Source organism: Danio rerio, chromosome 16 (genome assembly GCF_052040795.2).
Source record: "Danio rerio strain M-AB ecotype USA chromosome 16, GRCz13ab, whole genome shotgun sequence".
Classification (NCBI taxonomy): Eukaryota; Metazoa; Chordata; class Actinopteri; order Cypriniformes; family Danionidae; genus Danio; species Danio rerio.
Window position 1 is genome coordinate 50,660,001 of NC_141036.1, and position 27,249 is coordinate 50,687,249.

The 27,249-nt window shown below is 33.8% G+C and overlaps 2 protein-coding genes across 29 annotated transcripts in view; one reads left to right on the plus strand and one right to left on the minus strand.

The window, feature by feature from the left end:
• Positions 1-365: 365 nt before the first annotated feature.
• cd22 (cd22 molecule) lies at positions 366-11,877 on the plus strand. Of its 3 annotated transcripts, XM_087285764.1 has the most exons (9): positions 366-418; positions 513-999; positions 3,763-4,134; positions 5,430-5,696; positions 7,413-7,676; positions 9,195-9,285; positions 9,878-9,917; positions 10,290-10,402; positions 11,492-11,877. In XM_087285764.1, exons 2-9 carry the CDS (start codon positions 960-962, stop codon positions 11,556-11,558), a joined length of 1,254 nt encoding a protein of 417 aa, XP_087141890.1. In that variant the 5' UTR covers positions 366-418; positions 513-959; the 3' UTR covers positions 11,559-11,877.
• ncam3 (neural cell adhesion molecule 3) overlaps positions 11,600-27,249 on the minus strand; it is a 52,607-nt gene continuing 36,957 nt past the window's right edge. For 14 of the 26 annotated variants that reach the window (XR_015512098.1, XR_015512097.1, XR_015512096.1 and 11 more), the window contains 5 exons: positions 21,981-22,108; positions 19,797-19,962; positions 19,479-19,674; positions 16,856-16,981; positions 11,600-14,201 (listed from right to left, as the gene is read on the minus strand). Coding sequence is in view for 11 of the 26 variants with exons in the window: in XM_087288075.1 (XP_087144201.1) it covers positions 14,162-14,201; positions 16,856-16,981; positions 19,479-19,674; positions 19,797-19,962; positions 21,981-22,108 (656 nt within the window). In the remaining 15 variants the exon portion in view is untranslated. Of the gene's footprint in view, positions 14,202-16,855; positions 16,982-19,478; positions 19,675-19,796; positions 20,179-20,817; positions 22,109-27,249 lie in introns of all 26 variants that reach the window. The other 12 variants (XR_015512105.1, XR_015512101.1, XR_015512102.1 and 9 more) reach the window with 2 other exon arrangements.

Sequence of the window (27,249 nt, forward strand, 5' to 3'; positions counted from 1 at the left end):
CCAAGCTAGTGTTGTTTCCATACTTTTAAACTTCCGGTGACCTGTTAATGAGAGTTTTTTTTCCATTTGCTGGATAAGTTTGCCGTTCATTCCTCTGTGACGACCCCTGATTAATAAAGAAACTAAGCCGAAAAATGAATGAATGAATTTTGGATCATTTATGTATTTAACACCCTTATTACTCAGATAATGAAATATAATTATTAAATATAATTAATTAAAATCTTGGATGACAAGGGGGTGAGTAAATTAGCATAAATTTAACTAGATTAACTAGTGTAAAAATAAATGACCCCTTTTAGTGAAGCTTTTTATAGACAGCAGAGGGCGCTATAGACTAGCATTGCAACTTGAATCTGAACTCCACAAAAATGGCAGTCACAAAACGTTCAACAGAACCCTCATTTTACTCATTCAAGTGAGTCAAGTCTTATAAAAACAGCAGTATGTCATGTTTGTTTGCCTTTTTAGATTCACTGTGAATGTGGAAAACCAGTGTTGTTCTTTTACAGTGGAGTTATTTGTATGAAGCCTCTATTTCCATTTTTAAAGAGAAGGAACTGCTGGACAAAACTGACTAAGAATAAATATGCAGTAATTGACCACCATCAGCCATTACTGCGTCATCTCAGATCAGCTGCCATTTCCTGTTTGAGTTCCTTGTTCAAGTTGCTGTTTAAGTGGGAAAAATCATCAACCGAAACTGATTTCACTGAAGAAACAATATCTTTATGTCTGCCATGCTTTGAATGCAACATAGGCTATTATTGTCTTGCCATAAAGCGAAGGAATAAGGTAACAAGCACAGATTTAAGGAAGTTTTCCCAGCATGGAAAAAGGATATCCGTTTATTGATGCAATAAGTATTTTCTGAATGGTCTTTATATTCTTGTGGGGCAATACTGAAGTGTACTGATAAGTCTAAAAGAGACAAGTGTGTTTTCTACTGAAGGGACAGCATGATTTACATGATCATATTCCTGCAAGGGCTTCTGTCAGGTGAGTTTTGTTTTCATTACGTTATTGTATTTAGTTAGTTTTTTATAATGATGTTGATGTTATGGAAATAGATTAAGTAGACTGACAACAGTGGTTTTCAACCGTTTCAGTGGTTTCAAATTACGTTTACCTCTCTATAAAAATATCAAACAATTATATTTAATATTAAAATAGTAAAGTTAATGAGTTAAAAATTTAGAAACAATACATTTTAATCATTAAACTTCATACAATTAAAAACTGTTTAAAACATACAACTAAACAGACATAATCTGTATATCCTGCATTTTGCGTTTTGACAAGCTCTAAAGCAGAGATGCCCAAACTAGGGTCCGTGGACCAAAGTTGGCCCATAGTAACCTTTTATTTGGTGCACCATCCTATCTGAGAAGAGGGGAAGAATGATAGGGATGGTTTAGAGATTGTCATTTCAAACCTAATGTAACTGTTTGTCTGTTGGTTTTATTGTTAGAAGTTAACTGAAATGAAATGGTGTAATTGATCAGATTTAGTTTAAATAAACACACTTTCAGATCGAGGACAAATCAAGGCTGATTCTGTTTGACTAGTGAACTTCACTGTATTTAATCCGATTGTTTATGGTTTTGTTGCAATATGTTATCATTTTAAATGTTATACTACATTAATTATTACAATTTAAAGTAATGTTTTCCAATAAATTATGAAATTACCCATGGCAACTTTATTATAATATAGTATAATTAACTTCGGCCCACAGCTCTAAATGATATTTGGTTTTTGGCCATTTATATGAAAAAGTTTGGGCACCCCTGCTCTAAAGCTATGGCTTTGTGAGTTATTACTTAGTAACGCACAGAAAAGAAACTGATGTGCATGTTTGCTTTTAAGTTTTTGTATGCTGAGGTCCCCTATTAATAGTGCTGCATAGTTACAAAAACTAAGAACTTATAAATAAAGCTTGTAAATAAAATGTTTATAGTTAGATTACATTTACCTTTTGTGGATTGCATAAGCACACATTATTAACTCAATGGGAGTAAATTGTTAATAATTTGTGCAATTATTCCTATTTCTATTCCTCTCTTTTTAAGGTTTCTTTTAAAAATTCTATTTATGTCATATAATAATATTTACACTAGATAAAATTGTCACCTTGGAATTATGAGGTTCTAGCTGCGTTCTGAATGATATTGAGATATTGAGCTTATTAGAAGTTTTTGCATTTCATAGCAAACAGTGTGTGTAACATTTGTTTCTTAAATAAAAAGTCTTCAAAATGTAAACAACTTATTAAAAAACATCACACAAAGTAAATAAGTTGTCATTAAATAAAAATAAGTCAATAACTGAAATGTCAGATAGAACCTTATAATTCTAATCTGATGAAATGTCCAAATGAATGTCATCTTAATTCATTTGCAACACCTGCTTCTGAATTATTTAACAAATGAAAACAAAAACAGCATAAAGCAAAATGTAATCTAAAAGTAATCCCAAAGTAGTTATGATACATGACATTAAAAATAAATAATCTAGAATCCATTGCTGACTATACATTTCATCATGTAATTTGTAACCAATAACAGAATACAAATTGTGAGTAATTAACCTCTCCCTGGTAAAAACTACTGGACTAAATAATTAACTTTTTTGGTCCGGTCTGATCATCAACAGTCTTGTAGAATCATAGTTTTAAAGGAGCCATGTACTGCATTAATTCAGTAAGTTACATTGTTCTCTGATATCTACATAGTAGGTATGAGACTTAGGTAAATTAAAACATTATCCAGAAATTGGTTTATTTGCTCATTTATTACCCCATAAAATACCCCTAGAAGCAGAAGGTTGTTTACTGACCATATCTGAAAGAGTAAATTTCACAATAAACAGGATGAATTAACAATTATATATTAAAATATATTATAATATATTATAAATTAAAAATGATACAATTAAACATACCTTATTCCTCTACAAGTTGGTGCTGAATAAATGTTTAATCTGTATATCCTGCATTTTGCGTTCTGATGAGCTCTAAAGCTATGCCTTAGTAATGCGCAAAAAAACAAACCGGTGCGGTTGGATTTGCCTTTGCTGCATCTCCCGCTTTCAAAATAAGAGTCCCACATAGTATCAATTCTGATAAACTTAAAAATAAGTGAGGAAAGTTCTAATTGTTTCAATCACAAAACAGCCTGAGGCATGCAATCCTAGATTACAATTTAGGTTGATCCTGGAACATCATCCATACCTATTCTCTATCCTTTACCCAACCAACTGTAAATTATTCCTAAAATCAGAGAGGAATGTTAGTTGGATTACAATATTGTAGGATTGCATAAACCTAACCGTAAGCCTAAACTTAACATAAACAGTAACGTATCCCTTAATTCTGATTGGCTGATCGGAATGTTGTTCCAGGATCAAAATAGATGTTAATCCAGGAGCATTTCCAACTCGGTGAAATCATCTGATGATGTAGAAAGCAGTGCGTGCAAATCTTGAAGTCATGGCTTGTGAGTCACGCAACAGTCTGCTTTGTGTTCTGATGTGCCTGTTTTTCCACTGGGGTTTTACATTTGTAGGATTTATATGAGAATGAGGAAACAATGGTGTCTGAGGCTCACTGTATATATCAAGGCCATTTCCATTCACTGAACTCTTATTATTATTCGACAGTAATAGATTTTCTTCATAGTGCACCTAGACAACAAAAAGTGTTTAAGATTAACAAACGCTGTGGTGACTTGACACTAACTGTAAACTGTATTTGTGTTTCAGCTGCTGTGGCTTCATGGTCAGTTTCATATGATCCTAAAGGAATGTGTGTATTTGAAGGATCTTCTGTGGATTTCAGCTGTTTATTTGATTATCCGGATTATCTCAAACTAACAGTAACAAAATGGTTCAGACCAGGCAAAAATCAGAAACAGGATGGATCACAGCAGGGAATAACTGTCTATCACTCAAACAGAGCACTGATCAGCTGGCCGTATAAAGGCAGAACAGCATACGCCAACCAAAACAAAAACTGCTCATTGCGGTTGCGAAATGTCTCCAAAGGTGACATCGGAAGATATTTCTTTCGCATTGAAACAAATGATTATTATGAAAAATTCACAGGATCTGGTGGCATACAGCTTAAAGTTGCAGGTAAATGAAAGACCACATTTGTTTGATGAAGAATAAAGCAATAGAAGAATACAAACTTTGATAAACAGTTGCTGTTCATCCTTAAAAATAAAGTGTTTAGTGGAGGGCAAACCTAAAAAAGGCATTTGATAGATATACCTCGGTTTTTTAACACGGTTTTCGGTTCGGTTCTCATGGCTTGACACGTGTTTTTTTATTCTATAGGCAATAGGAACAGTAAGAGGTTAAGGAGAAAAAAAAATAAAAACGATTTATTGCATTACTCACTTTGTTTTACTTAAAAGCCAAGAGAAGTACACTAGTTCCTAGTGTATTGTATAAAAAAAAAATAAAACTGAAATCTTACAGCTGCTGGTAGCCCATGTACAAACTGGGGAACACATACAATCCTACACTGAAAATAAACATAACTGTGAAGTTAATAAAGATAAATTGGCCATTTCAAATAAACATATTTGTACTTAAGTAAACATAAATAAACCATCCTAATTATCTCGGTGCTGAAAAAATGCAAGACTGAAGTCTGTAACGCGGATCGAGAGCTTTTATAAGATGACAAAAGCCCGCATCTCCAATCACCGAAAACGGCTGCAAATCTTCAGCAATAAACACCCGCACTGCCTTTGTTATTTTAAGTGTCTTTCTGAACTACTTTCTATCTTTTTAAACTACTTTTGGAAATACTTTTTCTTTTTTAAATTGACTTTTTTGTAATACATTTGTAATATATAACACTGTTCAGCATGCATAATATTTTCAACACATGAGCATTGGGAAAATATGCCCAGGGATACATTTTTGAGAACTAAGAAATATGTGCTTTTGGGTATTTATGTCTGCATGTTGTGTGTGAAACGAATGCTGCGGGGCGGTACTCACCTCTGTATGAATAGGGTGTTTCTTCTTCTAGTTTGCTTTTAAAAACACTATCAGTTGGGTTTAGGCAAGGGGGTGTGTTGTCAATCGATATCAGGCTGATATATTATGGTGACAAGCCAACCGATTTTTCTCATGGACACACGTGATAAGATACATTAATATATGCTGAAACATATACAGCAACCTCCGGTGGATATGCAAGAAATCGCATGTATGAGAAAACGTGCCCCAGTAACCTATTTGAGGATGTCAATAATGTACATGGTGCCCTTTAGTAAATTTGTGAAAACAAAAACTGCAAAAAGACATTACCCATGGTACACATTTCTCAGTTTTTAAAAGTGTATAATTCCAATGAGCCTGGGTTGAATATTTTTGGATGATTGAACTCCATTAATCGCCATCTTTTTGAACAGTTTTACCTCTCAGAGTAACCGTGAAAACACAAAAGGCGAGTGAACAGATTGATGAAGGAGACTCTGTGACACTGACCTGCAGCGCAGAAAACTGTACACCGACAGAAGAGTCGTTTCTCTGGTTTAAAAACCACCTTCTGCTTCCACAAGCCACAGGGAATGAGCTCAGGATCTCTTCTGTCTCGCACAGCGATGCTGGAAACTATTCATGCGGCCTGAAGAACAGCAACACAACTTTATCTGCTCAAACATTACTGGACGTCAGATGTAGGTGCTAGTTTTTCTAAAAGTATACTCTATCAATCTAAAGTCAATCAATCAATCAATCAATCAATCAATCAATCAATCAATCATTCAATTAATCAATCAATCAACCAACCATACTACCAATCAATCGATCGATCAATCAATCAATCAACCAATCAACCAACCATACTACCAAACAATCAATCAATCAATCAATCAATCAATCAATCAATCAATCAATCAATCAATCAATCAATCAATCAATCAATCAATCATTCAATTAATCAATCAATCAATCAACCAACCATACTACCAATCAATCGATCGATCAATCAATCAATCAACCAATCAACCAACCATACTACCAATCAATCAATCAATCAGGGCTGATAAAAAAAAAAGCAAAAAAAAAAAAAAAGGATTTTTCTAGGGGAATGTGATACTGTAAGAAATGTCGTTATCACAATATTCAACAACAGTATCACATTTAGCAAATTTATGTCTATGGAAAAAAGTTTTCTCAAAACAAAACTTTCTTTTAGAAATTATATTATTTATTTAAAATGTTCTTTTAAATTTCGCATGTTTTTTTTCTCAAAAACAATTTTACTCTCAAACTTTGAGTTTATTCTCAAAATTTTATTACATTTATTTCTAGAAATACACAGCTTTTTTTTCAAAACACTCACAAAACACAACACAACTCGCTATTCTCAAAATTTATTACGTTTTTTGTCGACATTAAAAAAATTCTTGAAATTCTCTGTTCTTCTCAAAACAACTTTATTCTCAAAATTTACTGTTCACTCTCAACATTTTATTAAAAATATATAATATTTTTTATCAAAAATATGAGTTTATTCTAATTTTATTTAAACTTTTTTTCTAGAAATATAATTAGTTTTGACACAATGACTTTGTTCTCAAAAGTTTAATGAATTTATTCTCAACATTTTATTTAAAAAAAACTAACCACTTTTTTTATTCCTCTCAAAAACAAGACGACTGTTTTCTCAAAGAGTTTATTCTCAATCTTTTAATTAAACTTTTTTTTCTAGAAATAGAATTATTATTTTTTTCTCAAAACTAAATTTATTCAGGAAATTTAATGAGTTGATTTTCAATGATTTATTTTTTTAAATTCTTGACATTTTTTTTCTCAAAACACGATTTTATTCTCAAAATGTAATGAAATTATTCTTTAAATTTTATTTAAAAATAACTGTAATTCTCAAAATATGACACAATTCTCTAACTTTAATGATTTTACTCTCAACAATATATTTGAAGTTCTGTTCTCAAAAACAAAACAACTTGGCTCACAAAATATGAGTTTACTCTCAACATTTTATTTAAAACTAATTCTTGAAATTGAACATGTTTTTTTCACAAAATGATTTCATTCTTAAAATATGAGTTTATTCTCATCATTTTATTTTTTAAAAATTTCAAGAAATATAGTTAGTTTTTTCTCAAAACACGATGACTTCATTCTTAAAATTGAACGAGTTTATTCTCAACATTTTCAGTCTTAAATTAGTTTAATCAACATTATAGTGACTTTAACATTGAGATGTTTTTTTTTAATTATTATTATTTCTTGGCCCTAATCTTCTTCCAAACAGATTTCGCTATAACTGCAATCCCACAATTGTATGCAACGTCTCAATGCAACTGTGGCTTTACATGCAAATGTTTCATTCTTGCAAACACAGACCCTGTGGTTTCTCCGCACAGATCGGCCAAAAGATGTCGAAATCAGCGTTTCATCATCTGAGGAAATACAAGAAGGAAACCCGCTGACTCTGACCTGCAAGAGCAAAGCCAATCCTGCAGTGACACACTACAGCTGGTTCAAGATCACAGACGCAAACATGTCTTCTGTAGGATCTGGCAGTGAATTAACCATCAGATCTGCCAGTCTGCAGGATGCTGGCCTTTACTTCTGCACTGCCACCAATCACATCGGCACACAGAAATCTACTGTCAAAGCACTCAAAGGTAATAGGGACTGCTTCAAAGGAAATGAAATAAGAATATTAAATAAAGATTATAATTTTTTTTAGCTTCTGTGCCAGTTTAGCTATAGTAATACTGAATTACATTTTATTTTATTTTATATTATTCAATTTTATGCATAGTATAGTTAAGAAATTATTTTAAAACCGGCCAGATTTATTATTTCGATACTGAAGATAAAATAAAACAGCATAAAATAAACAGAAATTAATTTTGGGGTAAAAAAATGGTAAATTTTTTTTGTTGCTGGACTGGACATAAAAAAATATACATTTTATAAAATAATAAAAAAAAATTTTCAATATATACAGTAATTTTAATTAGAAAAATAATCTAAAAATATAAAATATTAAATACTAGCTTTGGTCAGGATTGGAAATAAAATAAACTAAAACAAAACAAATAAAACTAAAATATTTTGCACAATACTTATTTTACTAAATAAACCGGACTGGACTGAAAATAAATAAATAAATATTTGTACAATACAGACAGTAATTTCAATTAAATTTGAATTAAACAGTCTAATATTAAACACCGCAGTTTTTGCTGCGGACTGGAAATAAAAGAAAACAAAATAAATGTTTGTACAATACAAACAATCATTTTAATAACATTTTTTCTAAAAATCCTAATAATAAACATCGCAATTTTGGTCCGACTGTACTAAAAAAATAAATTAAAATAAAATATTAAATAAAATAAAATTTAATAAATATTTGTACAACGCAGTCATTTTCATTTAAAAAAAAATCTAAATAAACATAATGATAAACACTGCAGTTTTTGTGTGAACTGGACCAGAAATAAAATAAAATAAATTACATACATAAAAATAAACTAACAAATAAATAATATTAAACTGCAGTTTTGGTGCGGACTGACCTTAAATTTAAAAATAAAAAAATTTGCACAGTACCAACATAGTAATTTTAACTCATTTTTTACTAAATAACAATAATATTAAACACAACATCCGGGTTCATGAAATGAAATCTCTTTTTTTATATAATTTATGTAACAATTTATAACCATGACAATAATGAACTTTACACAATTATATATAAATAATACATTTAATAATATATAAATAAAATATTAATAAATGCAAAATAAAATGATTTTTGGGAATTTAAATTTAAACATTAAAATAAGGAAATAAAATATATATTATTTAAAATATACACAACATGCTTTTGTAGCCACCAATTGTGTATTGCTTTAAAAATTGCATATAAGCTACTTCAAATATAGCAATAATTTTATCCTAGTTTTTCCAAATTCAAAGCTGCGTATTGATGGATTTACTCTTCAGTGTTTGGACTTTAAGCATCGAAAATTAAACCACACAGAACTGAACTAAACTTTATTTTTTGAAAACTGGACTGACAATTTCAATGTACTAGAACCTCTATGTTAAGCAGTTTTGACAGTTTATATTGTAAAAGTGCTAGAGAAATAAAAATAAATTGAATTCCTATTTTTCTGTTTGTTTTTTAGTGGCAAGTGATCGTCATTTCTTGCTGAGCGCATCAGCGGTGTTTTTGTTTGTAATGGCTATGCTGTTGGTCCTGTTTGTGCTCTTTGTAAGGTGAGTGGATGAACAACACACAATAAAACACAGGACACACAGTTCTGAACGTGATGCATTGATTGCATTTTGTTCTTTACAAAAATGACAAATCTTCCATTGCGCAAGCTTTTGATTTCTCCATTGTCACTCGCTGCGTTCAGGTTTCAGCTTCTCTGATTACATGAATCTGTTCTTCAAACAAACATGCAATCTCTTTTTCTTTCTTTTTCTTTTTTTTTTTTGCAACGTCTTTCACCAGCAGGCTATTTTAACAAAATTATACAATTTATTGTTTCCTGATCTCTTAACTACAAGTGTGGTTTACATTTTTTATGTCTATATTTTACTTGGTAGTCGTTGTACAGTATACTTTATGTAGTCATTTTGTTTGCGTCTATATAGTTTTGGCTATTTGGTATGTTTATATTTTACTGTTTTTTTCTTTTAGATTTTATTATATATTTAATTTCAGGTTTTAGTTTTGTGGTTTATGTTTTACTTCAATTTATAAACCTGGTAAACCATCCATTTTAAGTTCAAATATACTTTAATCACTGCGTCATTTACCTCTGAGTGAAAGTCACATTATAAATGTTCAAATTTTTTACAGGAAGAAACTGTTTACGTCACAAAAGCAGACTGCAGAACAGGTATTCAATCACATTAAATACTTTATTTTACCATACTATAATGCCCCTTTTAGAGCAAAAGCTAAACCGCACTGCTTACATCTGCCTCTTTAAATGCAAATGAGCTGCTCTCTTTCCAAAAGAGGACGGAGCCTTTACAGCACATGCCTTGGATGCTCCGATTATTACTTAACAAAACATCTGCACTTGTTTTAAAGCCTAGTCCCAATGTGTAGTGAACAAAGCACACCAGTGGCCTAAATTTGTGTACACAACCTACTGATGAAATGACCTAGAGAGCTAGGGAGCTGATTTATATGAAGCATTAATAACTAACATCAAGTATTGTAACCTTAAAGTTTGACCACTGTTTTATGCTATACCTCTGATCAGATGCCTGCAGTCACTGAAGTGATTTACGAAAACCTGAGAAAAACAGAGTCTGAAACAAACACTTCAACTGTGATTTATGCAGATCTGAAGCTTCCTCCATCAAACTCAGACAGGTAATGAAGATCACATCACTACACTGATTTTGGCAGGCAAATACACTACCTGACAAAAGTCTTGCTGTCGACGCTTGTTGTAAGAGCAACAAATAATAACTTGAGTTCTAGTTGATCAATAGGAAAAGTGGCAGAAGTTCGATTTGTCTTATGAATCATCTGTTGAACTGCATCCCAATCATCACCAATACTGCAGAAGACCTACTGGAAGCCACATGGACCCAAGATTCTTATAGAAATCAGTCAAGTTTGGTGAAGGAAAAATCATGGTTTGGAGTTACATTCAGCATGATGGCATGCGAGAGATCTACAGAGTGGATGGCAACATCAACAGCCTGAGCTATCAAGACATTTGTGCTGCCCATTACACTACAAACCACAGGAGAGAGCAAACTCTTCAGCAGGATAGCGTTTCTTTTCATACTTCAGCCTCCACATCAAAGTTCCTGAAAGCAAAGGTCAAAGTGCTCCAGGATTGGCCAGTCCAGTCACCAGACATGAACATTACTGAGCATGTCTGGGGTAAGATGGAGGAGGCACTGAAGATGAAACCAAAGAATCCTGATGAACTCTGGGAGTCCTGCAAGAACACTTTCTTTGCCATTCCAGATGACTTTAATAATAAGTTATTTGAGTCATTGCAGAGATGTATGGATGCAGTCCTCCAAGCTCATGGGAGTCATACACAATATTCATTCTTTATCCACTGCACCATGACTTTATATTCTATACTCTACATTATTTCTGTTAAGTGACAGGACTTTTGTCTAAGCAAAGTCAGACCTTACTGTCCTAATTAAATCATTAAAAGGCATAATCATATTTTATTTTGGTCAGATAAGCAAAATCTAGAGGCCTTTGCCTTTTATATAAACCACTTCTGATACCAAATGATCAACTAGATCAACAAGTTATTATTTGTTGGATAAGCGACAAGACTTTTGTCAGGTAGTGTATGTGGAATTAATGTATTACTCCCTGAATTAGCTGTGTTGACAAAAGTTTTTAAGTTTGTATTATTTGTAAGCAAATACTGAAGAGTATTATTGTTGTTTCTCGTCATGTCATGTCAAATCTTTTGTTTTTTAGACCATGCTGCAACAGTCAAGAGTGCGACTCGGTCATCTACAGCCTTATTATAACAACGACTGAATAAATCTCCATAATAAATAATGATGAGCTACAACAAAAACAGTATAGTATATATGTTTCTCTTTTATTCAAAAGACTCAATTTGATGATGAATACATTTACATAGTTAAAAGAGTCGCACATCGAGTATAAAAGGATTAAAGAAATAATATATACAATGTACAGCGAAGATCCAAAAAATAATACATCTATGTACAAATGTATGCATGCGTCTGTATTTACAACCACGTTTCACATCATCACTTGACTAAAGAAAATCATTCATGTATTTATGAAACAATATATGATGTTAAACTATTCAATAAAATGCCAAGTAATATCAATATGAAGTCAAACGGCTCTTTGTTTTATACATGCAAAAAGCATACGCTAAACGTGCAATAAATTAACACTAATGATGTGCTGGATAATTATAACGCTCCCATTACGACAGTAGTACTTCTATTTTAAAATGTCAACATTAGCTGCATCAATCTGCTCACTGCTGAACACGCATTCAGCATTTGACATGTACAGTATTTACAGTACTCGATTCCACTCCAGTGCTCTTCTACATCCTACATTGAAATTTAATAACACCCATATTCTATATGGCAGGGGTGCACAAACTTGGTGCTTGAGGGCCGGTGTACTGCATATTTTATTCCCAACCCCAACTAAACACACCAGAACCAGGTAATCAAGCTTTTTCTAGCTGTACTAGAAACATCCAGACAGGTTTGCTAAAGAAAGTTGGAGCAAAAACTACGCAGGTCACAGTTTGAGCACCCCTGATCTATGTTAACATAATCCTGCTAATAACAGTCGTCTTCGTGATGTTTCGTATGCAGACTGTGTCGCTTACAGCTGAAGGGTGTCATTTCAAACATGCCCCCGTCTGCCATTGGCCGGACAAACAGATAGCCCTGCCCCCAAAGTCCATCTATTGGCTGAGCCAGTTTTACTATATCGGGCCAGCCGAGATGCTCAAACATCATTTTTAGGCTACAAATGACTTGCATTTCGTTTAATTTCGTTAATTACCGAATCAAAATGATGCACTTTTCATCCTCATGAACACGGGTAATTAGAAAAATCGCAGTGTTTATGTGGTTAGGCCATTTGTAGACACAAAAAAATCAGTATTCAGGTGACTAAAACTGAAACATTATGAAAACTCTGGCCAGGGTGAAGACTTTACAAAAAATCCAGAGTCTTTGCCTTAAAATGTTGCAGAAATATAAATGTATATATTCTAGTTTCAAAGTAATATAGTATACAGTAAAATATATATGAATGAAAAGTTATATTCTTATTCTATATTATATTTTTTGTGCCTTTGTGGATCCATTCAGGCCTAAGAGACCCTTAGTAGGGCAGTTGAAACTTGTCTGGTAAGTGGCTGGACAGGTTCTTTCCCTATACCTCATTTACATGCTCTTTGTCTCCACCCTAACACCACCACCTCCTAAAACATATACTAAACAGGACAACTACTCAAATTAGACTTTTGTAGAATGTAGTAGACTCTTGTAGACTCTTCCAGGCTCATGTGAACCTCTTGAAGATGACTTTTGACTGCAGAACAACCTTGGTGTCCTTAATAAAGAATTCATCTTGAGTGTCCTGGCCTCAAGTTCTCAAATTTCCAACGTCAGCATTTCTCAAACATTCTGATTGGCCAACACAACTGGGTTTGCACACTTCTCAAAAAATTTAACTACACGTCGTGGTCTGTGTCACTTGGTAGCATTGATTAGTGTGGGTGGGAGCCCATTAGAGCAAGTCCTGTGGAGCAGCTCCAGATGGAGACTTTTATTTTGTTACTTTATGATTAAAGTTGTTGCATGTCTGCCAGTTCCCGCTTCTGAATGATCAAGTTTAATGTACTTGTTCAGTAAATTAGCATTACAGGTATTTCTGGTTTAAACAAAACACCCAGAAAGAAACTCGACACAGAGGAACATAGAAGCCCCAGTGCCAGCTAGCGTTTCGGGAGTGTTATTGCAGAGCAACACAAACAGAATGCAGAAGTATAAATGCAAGGCTATGGGCAAGGCATGTGCCCTGGGATGCTGCGATCACTCAACGTAAAAGTCGTATTCAGCCTTAACCGGCTTTTGTTTTCATGTCTGCATTGATTTGTACACTCCAAAAAGGATCCTGAATTTTATTGCCAATCTTGAGCCAATCGTAAAGGTTTGTTTTGGTTCATTTTCACATCCAACAGAGCCCAGGGGATCGTAGAAAGACTCCAGCTTGGCCTCTCCCTGATCCAATTTGCCCATCAACAATTACGTTAACTTAATCGATTTGTGTTGGGACAACATGAAGGAGTTGTGTAGAACCCAGCATTTTTTTAGTGTATGCCATGTAATCCTGCAAATATTTAATTCGGCATTTAGTGTAAACCCAGCATTAAACACTTTTATCGCCACCTGTTGGTTCCTTTGGTCTGTTTTTGGTTTTCATGCGGACAGAGATTACGGTTTTTTTTTTTTTTTAAACGAAGACGGGGAAAACTCGGTTTATAAAAATACCGTGTTCATGTGGACATGGCTCAAGCTCAGAGGTTTGTGTGAAGTTTCATCAATGAATTCAGATTGTCTTCTGTGGAATCTCATCCTCTCAGGCCTCTGCTGTTGGATCAGTCGATTCTGGTTTCTTCCTATTTAAAACAAGAGCAAATATATCAATATTATAACACAGCAAAAAAAGTTGCTTCCTGTGTTTAATGAGGCAGGGGGATTGTTTAACTTGCTTTTTTAGGGAAATTGATAATAAAGAAAACAATGAAAGAGTTTTAAAAAATGGCAGTAGGAATAACATGTAACCTCATGATTTAAAAATATAGCTCATCAAAAATGAAATTCTGTAAATATTTAATCACTATTTGCTATTTTAGATGATAGTTTATAAAAAAAAAGGTGTAAAGACTATTTGGATTCAATGCAAGTGAATCTTGCCAACACAATGGAAAGAAGCTAAGCTCTAAACGTTGCAATGTCATGAGTAAATGTGCATATTACTAATGCCATTGTCTGTTTGTTTAACACAGTCTTTTGTTTAATAAAGTGGTATTTATGTTTGCGCTCTGCTTTATATATGTATATGTTTGTGTTGTGCAGTACAAAACGTGTAAATGTACATATTACTGATGTCATTGTCTGTTTAATACAGTCTTTTGTCTAATAAAGTGGTATTTATATTTAAAGTACGCTTTATATATGTTAATGTCAGTTTAATTAAATGTATTGTTGCTTGAATACAGTTAAACAGTGTAGATAGAGTGCAGAGTATTTACAGTAATCTCTCAGACATAATGTAGTAAGATAATAATAAGAACAGCACAGAGTCTCTGAAAATATTTAGTAACACTAGAAAAAGTCTCTAGATTTTTCGCTAGTCTTTTTTGAAAATTAGTCACAAAGGGGGTCAGAAAAGTCGCTAAATATTCAACAAATTTGCTAAATTGGCAACACTGAATCTCACAAACAACTTAGAGAAGCTGCAAGTAACACTTTGCAGGGTTTCTGCAGGTTACAAGTCAAATTTAAGACTTTTTAAGACTTTAAGACCATTCTGAATGAAATTTCAGAATTAGACAGCTAAACGCTAAGGACATTTTCTAATGGCCCAATTAAACATTAAGATAACACTTTAAAATAATGGTCAACTAGTTAATGTATTAACTAACATGAACAAACTATTAGTAATACATTTGTTACATATTTATTAATGCTATTTAGGTTAAATAACACAAGTTCATGTGAACGCATGGTGCATTAACTTATGCATAAATAAATGTTGAACTATGGGTAATAATGCTTTATAAGATTATTCATAATGTTAGTAAATACATTAACTAACAGACCATTATGCTAAAGTGTTAGCAACATTAAAAAACACTGAAAACAAATGCTATTGTAAGGAAGATATATAAACCATATTGGTAAATAAACTTCTTTATTGCTGGTGATTGGATGGGTGACTTTACATGGACAGAAAAACTAAGACCTGTTTAAAATGATTTATTTGACCTACAAACACAATATTTCAGTAAATTTAAGACTCTTTAGGGGATACAATTTAGTTTTTGAAATTCAAGACATTTTAAGACCCTACAGACACCCTGCTTTGAAATATATAGAGAATACTACTTGTGTATGTGTGTGTGTGTGTGTGTGTGTATATATGTATATAAAAAAAAAATATATATATATATATATATATATATATATATATATTATATATTTATATATATATATATATATATATATATATATATATATATATATATATATATTTTTTTTTATATATATATATATATATTTATATATATATATATATATATATTTATATACATATATATATATTTATATACATTTATATATATATATTTTTTTATATACATATATACACACACACACACACACACACACACACACACACACATATATATATATATATATATATATATATATATATATATATATATATATATATATATATATATATAGTGCTCAACATAAATTAGTACACCCTCTTTTAAAATATGAGTGTTTTTTATCCATTTCTCCATATAGAAAATAAAATTTGGTGCATTTAAACAAAACACCCTTTATTAAATAGTTATATTTATTGAAATAAGGGTTTGGTCACAAAACATCAATAGGAATAGAAAGATAATTCATTGCAAAAATAAATAAATAAAAACAACAATAATAATACAAACTCAAAGATCGACTAAAATGTATATTTTTTTAGACTTGATTTCTTGTCTAATAAAATTGCACTGAATAGTTTTTCCATAACATTCATTTTGTTGTACTTTTGTTTGTAGTGTGATCTTAAGTTAAGATACCTAAGGTTTAAAATTAGTTTAAATTTTAGTTTCAGCTTTGGTGCCGACTAATCAAATGTATATACAGCACACAAATCTATTACTGCATAGCATCCAATAGAAAATATTAGCGTAAAAGAGAGATCTGTGAAGGGTGTTCTCAATTGTGCTGGTCACTATAGTAGTTTTGCTAATAATTTCACAACACACACACATATGCTGTTATGTTATACATCAGTGATGTAATAAATGTTTGAAAGACATATGTATCTAAAATTTACCAACATTACTTAAAATAAGTTACAACATGCATGGTTGGCAAAGATTAAAACTAACAAAGTGATGACATGCTGATCTTTTTGAGTGAGCTGTTCCTTTAAACCTGGTTACATCACAAAAAACCCACATGCCATTTTTTATTTAGTGAATGGCAGCATCGATGGCCAGCTGCATTCAGCTCTTTGAGGTTTGGCACCTACTCGAATTTGGTAAGAGGCGCTTTGTCACACGTGACCTCTGAATGAACGCCATTCACTGCCCCATTGGGTGCCTGAAGCTTTGGGATGCTGCCTCGTGGAAGTGTGAGGCCACTCAGCTTCATGTCTCTGTATCAGACGAGGACACATGAGGAATGAAGCTTAGTGACAAAGATCAAAGCTTTAACACTGGACTTGCAGATGAAATGATACGTTTAAAAAACAGAGTTTGAAAATACCCATATTTGAAATACTTACACAATAATGTACACAACAATATTAAAAGGTCAATAATTAAGAAACATTTTTATGCACTTGCTGATTTTAACGATAAATATTTTCATATTGTGAAATAAGATATGATGATACAATAAGAGTGCATGAATTACTTAGCAATGTTTATTTTTTATTCATTAAGTATGATGTCATGAATGAGTTCATATCAGTTTCTATAAAATATTGCATGATTATATTTTTTATAAACTGTATTAATCTTGGTTTATTTTTGTTTGTATATTTAAACATGTTAATAATAATAATAATAATTCCATATGTAAATACATATTTTTCTAATATTTAATAATCTTAAAATGACATTTATTATGTAAATGCATCATCACTTTAAATAAGCTATACTTATTAATATTTATTGCTAATTTAAATTTTTATTATATGTAAAAAAATACATCTAAGTTGTTAGTTAAATGTATTACATTTTATAATGTAAATGTAAACAAAAATGTTGTGGTAAAAATCACGTTTACTTTTGTCAGTACTTATGTGTTAATACTACTACTACTAATAATAATAGTTTATATACATCAATAAATATTTAAAATATTTGTAACATTCATTGATCTTAAAATCCATTGCATAATATTTTAAATGCATTATATTGCTTTAATTATGCTCTATTTATTTTACATAAATTATTCATCTGAATTGTCTTTAAAAAAAATCACAGAAGCACTGAATGTTTTTTAAAGGTGCTGTATGTAAGTTTTTGACTCTTCTAAAGCATAAAAAATACCATAATATGTTTGCAGAAATTTAAGAAATATGCCAAGTGAAAAACTTGTTTATCTGAAAAACAATGCTGAAATCAGATATTCTACTTTGAAAATGTAAAGTTACATGCTGGAACTTTATTTTGGTTGTTAAACCTGCCCAATGCCAGTTTAGCCAATTATATTTATTTCAGCACCACGAGTTGCCTTGCTGGAAAACCGCATACTTCAGTTATTCATTCAGGAAGGCTCTGAAAGAATGCACCCGTGACTGAAATGCGACCTCCAGTAAACAGGAGCAGACTCCAAAATGAGACGCAGATTCAGTTCCACATGAGGTTATTAATTAGCAAATGATATAAATATTATTAATGTAAACATTAGGTGAGCAGGTTACATTGTAATCCTGTGTCCTAACAACAAGCTACGTGACGAGATGAGCAGTCATGAGCAATTTGTCTGTTTGTACCAGACGAAACTTGACAGAAATTTAAATACAGCCATTCAGAAGCACAGAATATGCACTCACTTACGAAATGGTAAGGTTTATAATCTATTTATTACATATTAACCATCTTTAACATTATTAAACGTACATGCTGAATCATTAATGTTTAGTTCTAAAGTTCAATTTCAAAAGGTTTATTTTATCTTCAAGATCTGAGGTGAACTATCTGCTGCTGCTTTCAATATTATGGCAATAAATGTCATGTGAAATGGTATTTAAACTCACATTATTAGCATTTTACACTGAATAAAGCACATGAGGTGTACCTAAGGTGATCATTGTGAGATATCTGTTGTTCACCTGTTAGAAATAGAAGTCGTTTCTGATATATCAATTTGAGGTGTTGTTTAGCGCAAAAACTCATTTTAATATAGAAAATATTCCTTCTGTCAGGTGCCATTGCTTTTATTCAGAACACGGTTTAAATCACTCGCTCCTGTCCTCAACCTGGCAATCTGCAATGGGTTTGTTTTGATCCAGGAGTGTAACACCTAGATCAACAGCTGGGTGTATAACTTACATACTGCACTGTTAATGTGAATGTAATAAAAGGAATGTCAAAAATAATGTAGAAATTAACCAAGATTTCAAAATGCAGTAAAAATAATTTAATATTAACTGTTAGATCACCATAACTATTTTATAACACTTATTTACAAACTTATTGTAAAACCTTCATTATTAATAATTCTAATCAGCTATTACTTTTTTGCCATTATGATGTCAAATCCTAATTGCTAAAAGTGAGCACTACAATACAATAACATACTAATTATGATATTATTTATTATTTATATCACAGTGTACATTATTTAAACTTTCACACCAAGGAAGTGAAAACACTTACTGAAATAGTTCACTCAGAAATGAAGTTTCTCACTTTTTAAATAACACTTTTAAGGTCAAATTTATTTTCCATTCACTGCTTTCTTGTATAAAGCTTCATTTTTGAAACTGAGAGATGAGCTATTCCTTCAAAAAACTAGATGCAATTACTGCAATCTAACATAATGTGCAAACAATGGCTTTCAGTAGAAAAACTGGGCCTATGGAAAGAACAGTCTTATTGTTTATCTCTACAGCACAAACATGAGGAATCAAGTTTTCTTACCCGGTGGAATTATTGGCCTCCTCGTCAATCCCTTTAGTCTCTGCCATTTTGTGTCCCAATAGTTTACGAGCGAGGAAATTAAGCAGGCCGCAGTGGTTGGTGTAACAGCAGAAAGCATCTACTGAAACCATCAGCACCAGGAAGATGAACATTACAATCCCGACCACACCGCCTTTCCCCAACGCCGGCTGACTGACTGCAAGAAAAGACTATTTAAGTCCGAGTTCATTGATTAATAAAGCACATTTAAAATATATATTATTTAAAATAAAGAACATAATGCATATTATGATTAGAGTCTGCTCTAATCAGACGTACTTGGCTGGGGGACGGTGAAGTTGACTTTAGCAGGGCTGGAGGAGCCGTTGTGGTTCACTGCATAAACTTCCAGGTGATAGTCAGCGTTGTACTGGAGATCATTGAGCTGGATTCTGCTGGAGTTTCCAGGAATGGTGTTTTCTGTCCATTCCTCCTTTTCCTTGCTCTGTTCAAGAGATGATAGAGACTGCATGTTAGAATTTTCATGTATTAATTGCTGCTTAGTCAGTTTGTGTAAAACTTGGAACAAAACTTTAAAAAAGGCTTTTCTTGACCTCCTAGGCTGTCTATAAAAACCTCATTTGTTGTATTGAGAAGTCTGAACACTTATGGAAACCAATATGACATTTACATTTGCTCATTAAAGTCTCTATTTTGGTCTCTGATGTAGAGGTCTGCATTCCCGCGGCTGTCCCGCGGGCGCCGCGGGACCCGACCAGATTTCTACGGCGCGGGAATCTGGAATAAATTTATTCTGGCAGAATAAATTTCCGAATAAATCACGGGAGCGGTCGGTAACGGGTTTAATTTGGGACGGGAGCGGGCTGTCTAGCAATATCGCTCCCGACTCCCGAGTGAGCACGCGTATGTATGTGTGTAAATGAAATAGCGCGATGCTGTGTTTAGCTTGTTTGTTGCAGTGTGTGTGTGTGTGTGTATGTATGCGCACGCGCGAATGAGAGATAGAGAGCTTTGCCTCATTGCCTGTGTTTGTGCTTGGTGCTTATGAGTGTGTGTTAGAGGGCGCGCAAATGAGAGAGAAAGCTTTGTCTGTGTGTGTGTGCTTGGTGCTGTGCGTGTTTATACAGACAGCTTGTTATAGGCTGTCTGGACTGTATAACTGGGAGATTTTTCGGTTTTGTTCTCCCCCCGCTCTTTAGCGGAATCGGGCGCGGCGGATAGAAAACGGGGCGGGTTGGGCAGCGGGACATCAAGTGCTTAATATAAGCGGGAGCGGTCGGGTTCCGGCTAAAACCTGGCGGGTGCGGGATTCAAAATTTAGTCCCGCACAGATCTCTACTCTGATGCATTAAACAAATACTTATAATATTCAGGATAATGCTAAAATAACTATTTCATATTGCTTTTTTAACATGCCATGCAAAAAAAGTAATTAATTCAAATTGTAGTCTGACATAGCCAGTTTACATTAATGAAAAATATTAAGAACAGAATTAAAAATATTTAATTTTAATTGAATTAAATTTTGTCATATTTATAAATAAAAAATAAAAAAAATTGGTAGTGGACAATTAGGAGAATGATCATGTTGCCTTAATTCATTTTATACCCTGACTGACCAAAAAAATGTACAAATTTGTAAGTTTCCTTTACAAAAAAGACCTTCAGCAGCTATACTTGACCCAGGCAAGGAAGCTCCAAACAATTCAGGTCACAGCGATAGCAATACTGGAAACACAAAATACAGAAAAATCCCTAGATAGTTATCTGAACTAAGGTTTTTTTCCCATTTTCTCGAAGCAAAAAGTCCCTGACCCAGCCACAGTGCGTTATCTGCACCAAGTTCTTGCTAACGAATGCATGAGACCATCCAAATTAATAAGACATTTGCAGACAACTCATTCCCAATACAGCAAGGCGTACCCAATACAAATGACCTACTGATGTTTTGCTTTTTAATCTAGATTTAGTAATAAATAAAATAAAAATAATTTGTTTGAAAACAACATTTTTTGTCATACATACTGCAAACTTATACGAGCGATAATATGATAATATAATTAAATATGGAGGGGGGGCCTTACAATATTTTCCAGGGGAAAAGGGGGTCTCAGGCAACCATTGATAGGTTGGCAACCACTGATATACAGTACTTTCATTTCTCTTTTTGTTATGATTGTTGTATCATTAAAAAAACAAAGAGTGCAGCACATATTTACATAAGTATCTTAATGAATGGCATCTGGATGTATATGACCACACTGTTTTTTTATAAAGATATTCTGAAAAGAACTTTAGAGTAAGCATATGAATACTGAATCACACGGTCACTTGTACAGTATGTTATGAGTGCAAACATTGCAGTTCACTGAATGGCCACTGGTGTCACTAATAACAGGGGTTTATGAATTCAATAAACAGTCCCTTCAATATTTTAGAATATTAAAAAAAACACATACTTCAGAGATGTAGGGAGTAGTAGTGGTATGGATTCAGACTTACCCCTTTGTAGCGAACAATGTATTGTAGAATGGGAGAGCCTCCATCTTTCAGCTGTTTGATAGGGATGGAGACGGAGTTCTTCTCCAACTTTTTTTCACTCAGAGACAGAACAGGACTGTCGGGTTCTCCTAAAAATGATGGAAAGATGAAAGCACATCAGGTAAGAGGAACAAAAAAACAAGGTAGCAGCTTGATGGCTGGGTGATTTAGCTAATACAAAAATAAATGCAGAAGTATACAATATTTTAACAACTATATATAGCCACTACTCTCTAAACATTTGGGATTGGTAATTTTTTTGTGTTTTAAAGCATTTTATGCTTTGCAAAGCTGCATTTATTTGTTTAAATTTTGTTTTTAAAAATATATTTATATGTGAGCAATATCATACAAGTAGCAGTACGATATGGCTGTATATCAGCACTGGTGGGAGGCGTGCGTTGGCACAAGGCCGTAGTCTGAGTGCCTTAGCGTCCCACCCGTGCTGATATACAGCCATATCACCTTGCTACGAGTGTGATATTGCGTTTATAAAACAGTTCAACATCACAATCCTGTATATAAATAAGAAAATCAAACACAGAGAGTTTGTTCGGGGGTGAGGTTGAGAACAGGATGCAGCGGGTTTTGGGCGGCCGCTTCGACCGGGTACTGTATCAAAGTTGGCAATCCCAGGCTCGTTTAGTTTACAGACTGTGCCAAAGATGGAGGTGGGTGAAATTACAGGAGCTTTTTTTTAGAAAGAAATAAAAACGGGATGTTTGCGGGAGACTGGTCTGAAATGCGGGATACTCCCATGAAAAACGGAAGTATTGGCAGGTGTGCTTACCAGTTTAATATTGATTTGATCTGCTATAGTTAGAAATCAGACTGTTATATCCTCTAAGCATAAGGGCTTATTATGCGGTTCTGTCGCCATCTTGTGGATAGAAAACGTCAACCGTCGCCGACCAGCTATCTCTCAGAAATTGTAAATATTTTAAAATAGGCACTATTCTTGCAAATAAACTGAACAGTTGCAATCTAAACAACTACATTCTCAACTAAAAAAGCCTCAAAAGTACATTTAGTTGTCTAACAGCAGTAATATGTCAAATTTAGTGTCTGCTTAATGCTTATTGCTGGCTGTATGTGGGCGGAGTAATACACAAACGGTAAAGAGGCTGTACGGTTGCTGATATTACTTAAATATATCACAGCTATCAGCTAATCAGATTCAAGATCCAGACAGAACTGTTGTATATATATATATATATATATATATATATATATATATAGAAATAAATAAATAAATAAATAAATATTACGTTTTTTGTTTTGTTTAACAGTTAAATAAAAAATGTTTGTTTTTAACAGTTAAATGAATATTACATTTTTAAAATTACATTAATATTACATTAAATAATTAACACTAACGTTATATTTTTTATTACATTTTTAAAATGGCTACTGTAGGTAAGAAGTTTCCAAACTAGGTCCTGGAGGGCCGGTGTCCTGGATTGTTTAGCTCAAACCCTAATCAAATACACCTAAGCCAGCTAATAAAGCTCTTAATAGAAATACTAGAAACATCCTGGCAGGTGTGTTGAAGCAAGTTTGGAGCTAAACTCCAAAGACTCCCTCCAGGACCGAGTTTGGACACTCCTGCGTAGGTAAAATACATAAAAAGTAAATACAATCAGTTCACTGAAACATACATAAAATGATTTACAGAAAGTATTCAAACATGCTAGCTCCAACACTTGCTTTTAAGTTTAAAGAACTCAGGGTTTATTTTAACAAACTAGTCCATGCGGAAATAAAAAGCACATTAAAATGAATGTAAATATCACCCAGCCAAACAATGTAACATTTCATCACTGACCACAATATACAAGCTGGTAGCGTATATCTCAGTGTAATTAACTATCCAGTGGATAAGCTCCAAAATCATTCACTACAGTGTATAGATGTGTGAGAACGGCACACCAGCACTGATATCATGCTGAAATCAACCTCCAGCATTGGAAATATGCATATGAACTCACTCTCACACGTCTATATCATAGCAAACAATTAGGTTTGTGTTTTAGCCTATCAACTGGAGATGTGTGTGCAAAACTTTGATTTACCATCTACATGAGGGTCAGAATATGGGCGCCGGGACCAGGAGAAGGTGGTAATGCATGGAGAATGGTCACCATCAAGCAGCAAATGGCCATTAAGTTGGGAATTAGAGGAAGAATGGGCAGCAGAAGCAAATAATGAACATATGTGATGAGCAAAACAGGCATTTATGACAAGGATGGCAGCATGACATGATATGAAATACAATAAAAGTTCATAACTTTATTATAATACAAAGATGGGACTCAAAAGCAATGACAAGGCCCAGATGATGATTTTATAGTTTCTAATTTCTATGGCTTGCATTTAAACATCAAATCAGCCCCCAAAATGGATCATATGCAATCAAAGTTAAACATATACTGCATAATAACATATACATGTATATCGAAATACTGTTTATAGCTCTCTCTACATAGGCAGGTAGTTTTATCCAATTTTTAAACTGTGTTAAACAGTGAAAAAAATATATATTACGAAGAATAAAAGTTATGTTGTGTAAAATGTTAAAATTCGATTTGTTAATCATCTTAACACAATAACCAGTTCATCACAAAGTTTTAACAATTACTTTTCTGAAAATTAGATACTTTACAGATTTGCTAAAAGTTATTAGAAACAGTATTTTGCTCTATATGTTTATGTGTGTATCAGAGGTCGCGTTAACCGAATATTTTCCGTCATTGACAGATTTTTTTCAGCAGTGACAGAAAAATCTGAAGGTGATTTTGCTGGGGGTGATCTATTGTAATTTGTAGCTAACTGTAATTCCGACCTCTGTCCAGCTGATGGCTATTGCCCTTGTTTTGTCTCCTCTTTGTCACGGCTGCGTACAGTTGCCAAAATCTCACAGCAGCTTAGTGTGAGAAGTTTCTTTAAATGGCCTATTAGTTGTGATATTAATAATAAAGGTGAAAAAAAGAGGAAGTGATGCAGTGGAGGATGAAGAACAAACAGACAAAAATCCCCAGTCGCCGACAGCTGTTGTTACGGGCCAACCAAGCGGCAACAAGGAGGTCAGGTGGTTTGTAGTGCGTTGTGAGCACCATGCACTACCGAACGCAGAGGGGTGAAGCCGCGCCCCTGTTGCTGAAGGAGCGCATGCTGAAGTATTTTTTCCCGGTCAAACGAGCGCTTGCAAGACTGGGAAATCCCACATTCAGAAAATCCAGCAAACTTCTGATCACTTCCTTAGGAGAAATGTTTGCTAACTACAAAACGCTGGCTGAAGTGGCGCTATCTAGATAGCAGGTAGTAATCGACTCGAGCTCGGCTGCCCTTCGGCGCCTCCGGCTCCGACTCGGCATTGGCGAGTGTTATCCGGGCCGAGTAAGGCCCGCAGCTCGCTCCCGCACATGCGTTTGTGATGCGGCTGTAAAACACTGGCCCGATTCCTGTTAACCATATCTGGCCTGAGTCTGTCTGTAGAGTCCGAGCTGCTTCTGGCAAGGACTCTCCAGTGTGGCAGCAGAACGTGGCTTCAGCCTCCAGAACAAATTTAAAACTGTCACGAGAAGTCGACGCTCCGAGTCAAAGACACAGAATTTAATGACAATTGCCTCTGCATCAGTTTCTTTGATGCGTTTGATTACGCACAGGCAAGCACACAGTTCAGGTCGACGCAGGAGGAAGATATGAGGTAAGGCAGATATGAGTTATTGTTCATTTGTCAAATAAATAAATGAATAATTTAGCCTACATGCTCGTCGTGCAAGTTCATTATTAAAATATGAATCAAAAAAGCGATTAGAAAATATGCTAATTAATTGACGGTCAATAATAGGTTATGATGGAATTTTTACAACCCTCTCTATCAAAATGACGGACAATGACAAAGTCTAACGTGACCTCTGGTGTGTATATGTATTCCTGTTTATATTAGACATGAGAATTAGAGGTGAAAATTATGTTTTTGATCAATTTAAGACATTAATGCTGTTTGTGTAATCATATATTTGCACAAAGACAAAATGATTAGCCCTCATGTGAAATTTTAGTTCTTTTTTAAATATTTCCCCAAGTGATGTTTAACAGAGCAAGACTTTTTTTACATTACTATATATCCGTTTTCTGGAGAAAGGTTATTTCTAACTGAAATAATGAATAAAAAAATGTAATAAATAAATAAATACACATGCTAAGTCAAAATTATTAGCCCCTTAAAAAAATAATTGGGTAAGTAATAGTTTAACAGTGGTTTGTTCGGTATCTATTAGGGGTGTCAAAATTTGTTTCTTTGGTGCACCGCGATGCAGACGCGGACAATTCGGTATCGGTTCAGTAATAATCATAACCGGTTATTATGTACTGACGTCATTTATCTCCTATGCTCTCTGTCGCGAGGGAGGTGAGCGCGAGTATTTACAACACTCAGCCAACTCAGGGCCGGTCCGTGGCATAGGCACCATAGGCAAATGCTAAGGGTGCTGTATATCCAGGAGGGCGCCAGAAAGGAGCGCTGTTAAGTTGGTTTGTTTGTTTGTTTTCGATATTCTTGACACACATTCAGTTACAGACGGCAATAACTCAAAAACCTCTTACCCTAAAAAGGTCTAAAGTGTGTTTCCTACAAAAAGACAAAGCTGGTTATGTTTCACAGCTGTCTTTCTTTTTTTATTCTCCACACTACGAGCACTGCTCCGTTTAAGCCCTCGCAATATGTGTTTAGCCGGGATAGCTCGCGCTGAGAGGAGCTCTCAGTAAGGGACCGTCAGAAAAGTGCTTATTTTTTATTTTTATTTTTTTCGTTTTTCTGCTCCGCTCTTCTCGAGCTCTCCCTGTTGCGAGGGCTTAAGTGTGTGTATGCGTGTGTGTGTGTGTGTGTGTGTGTGCGTGCGTGTGTGTGTGTTTGTTTCTTTGGCGCTGTCTATGTTTGTGTTTGAATGAGAGACAGTGTGGTGCTGTGTCTCTGTGTGTTTATACAGACTGCTTGTTATAGCCTCTCCTCTAAAATATAACACTGTATATGGAAAGCATCGTCAATGCACCGTGATGCACCGAAATATCGAATTGAACCGAAGGCATGAAAATCGTAACCGAACCGAACCATGAGACCAGTATAGGTTCACACCTCTAGTATCTATGAAGCCTTTTAATTGCACTTTCATCTGAATACTAGTATATTGCAAAGTAACATGAATATTATGTAGTCATCATGTCAAAG

Excerpts from the sequence above, each read along its gene's own strand:
- cd22 (XM_087285764.1), top strand. The coding sequence starts at position 960 with ATGATTTACATGATCATATTCCTGCAAGGGCTTCTGTCAG. Across the intron at positions 4,135-5,429 it reads CATACAGCTTAAAGTTGCAG|TTTTACCTCTCAGAGTAACC; the intron begins GTAAATGAAAGA and ends CTTTTTGAACAG. Across the intron at positions 7,677-9,194 it reads TACTGTCAAAGCACTCAAAG|TGGCAAGTGATCGTCATTTC; the intron begins GTAATAGGGACT and ends TTTGTTTTTTAG.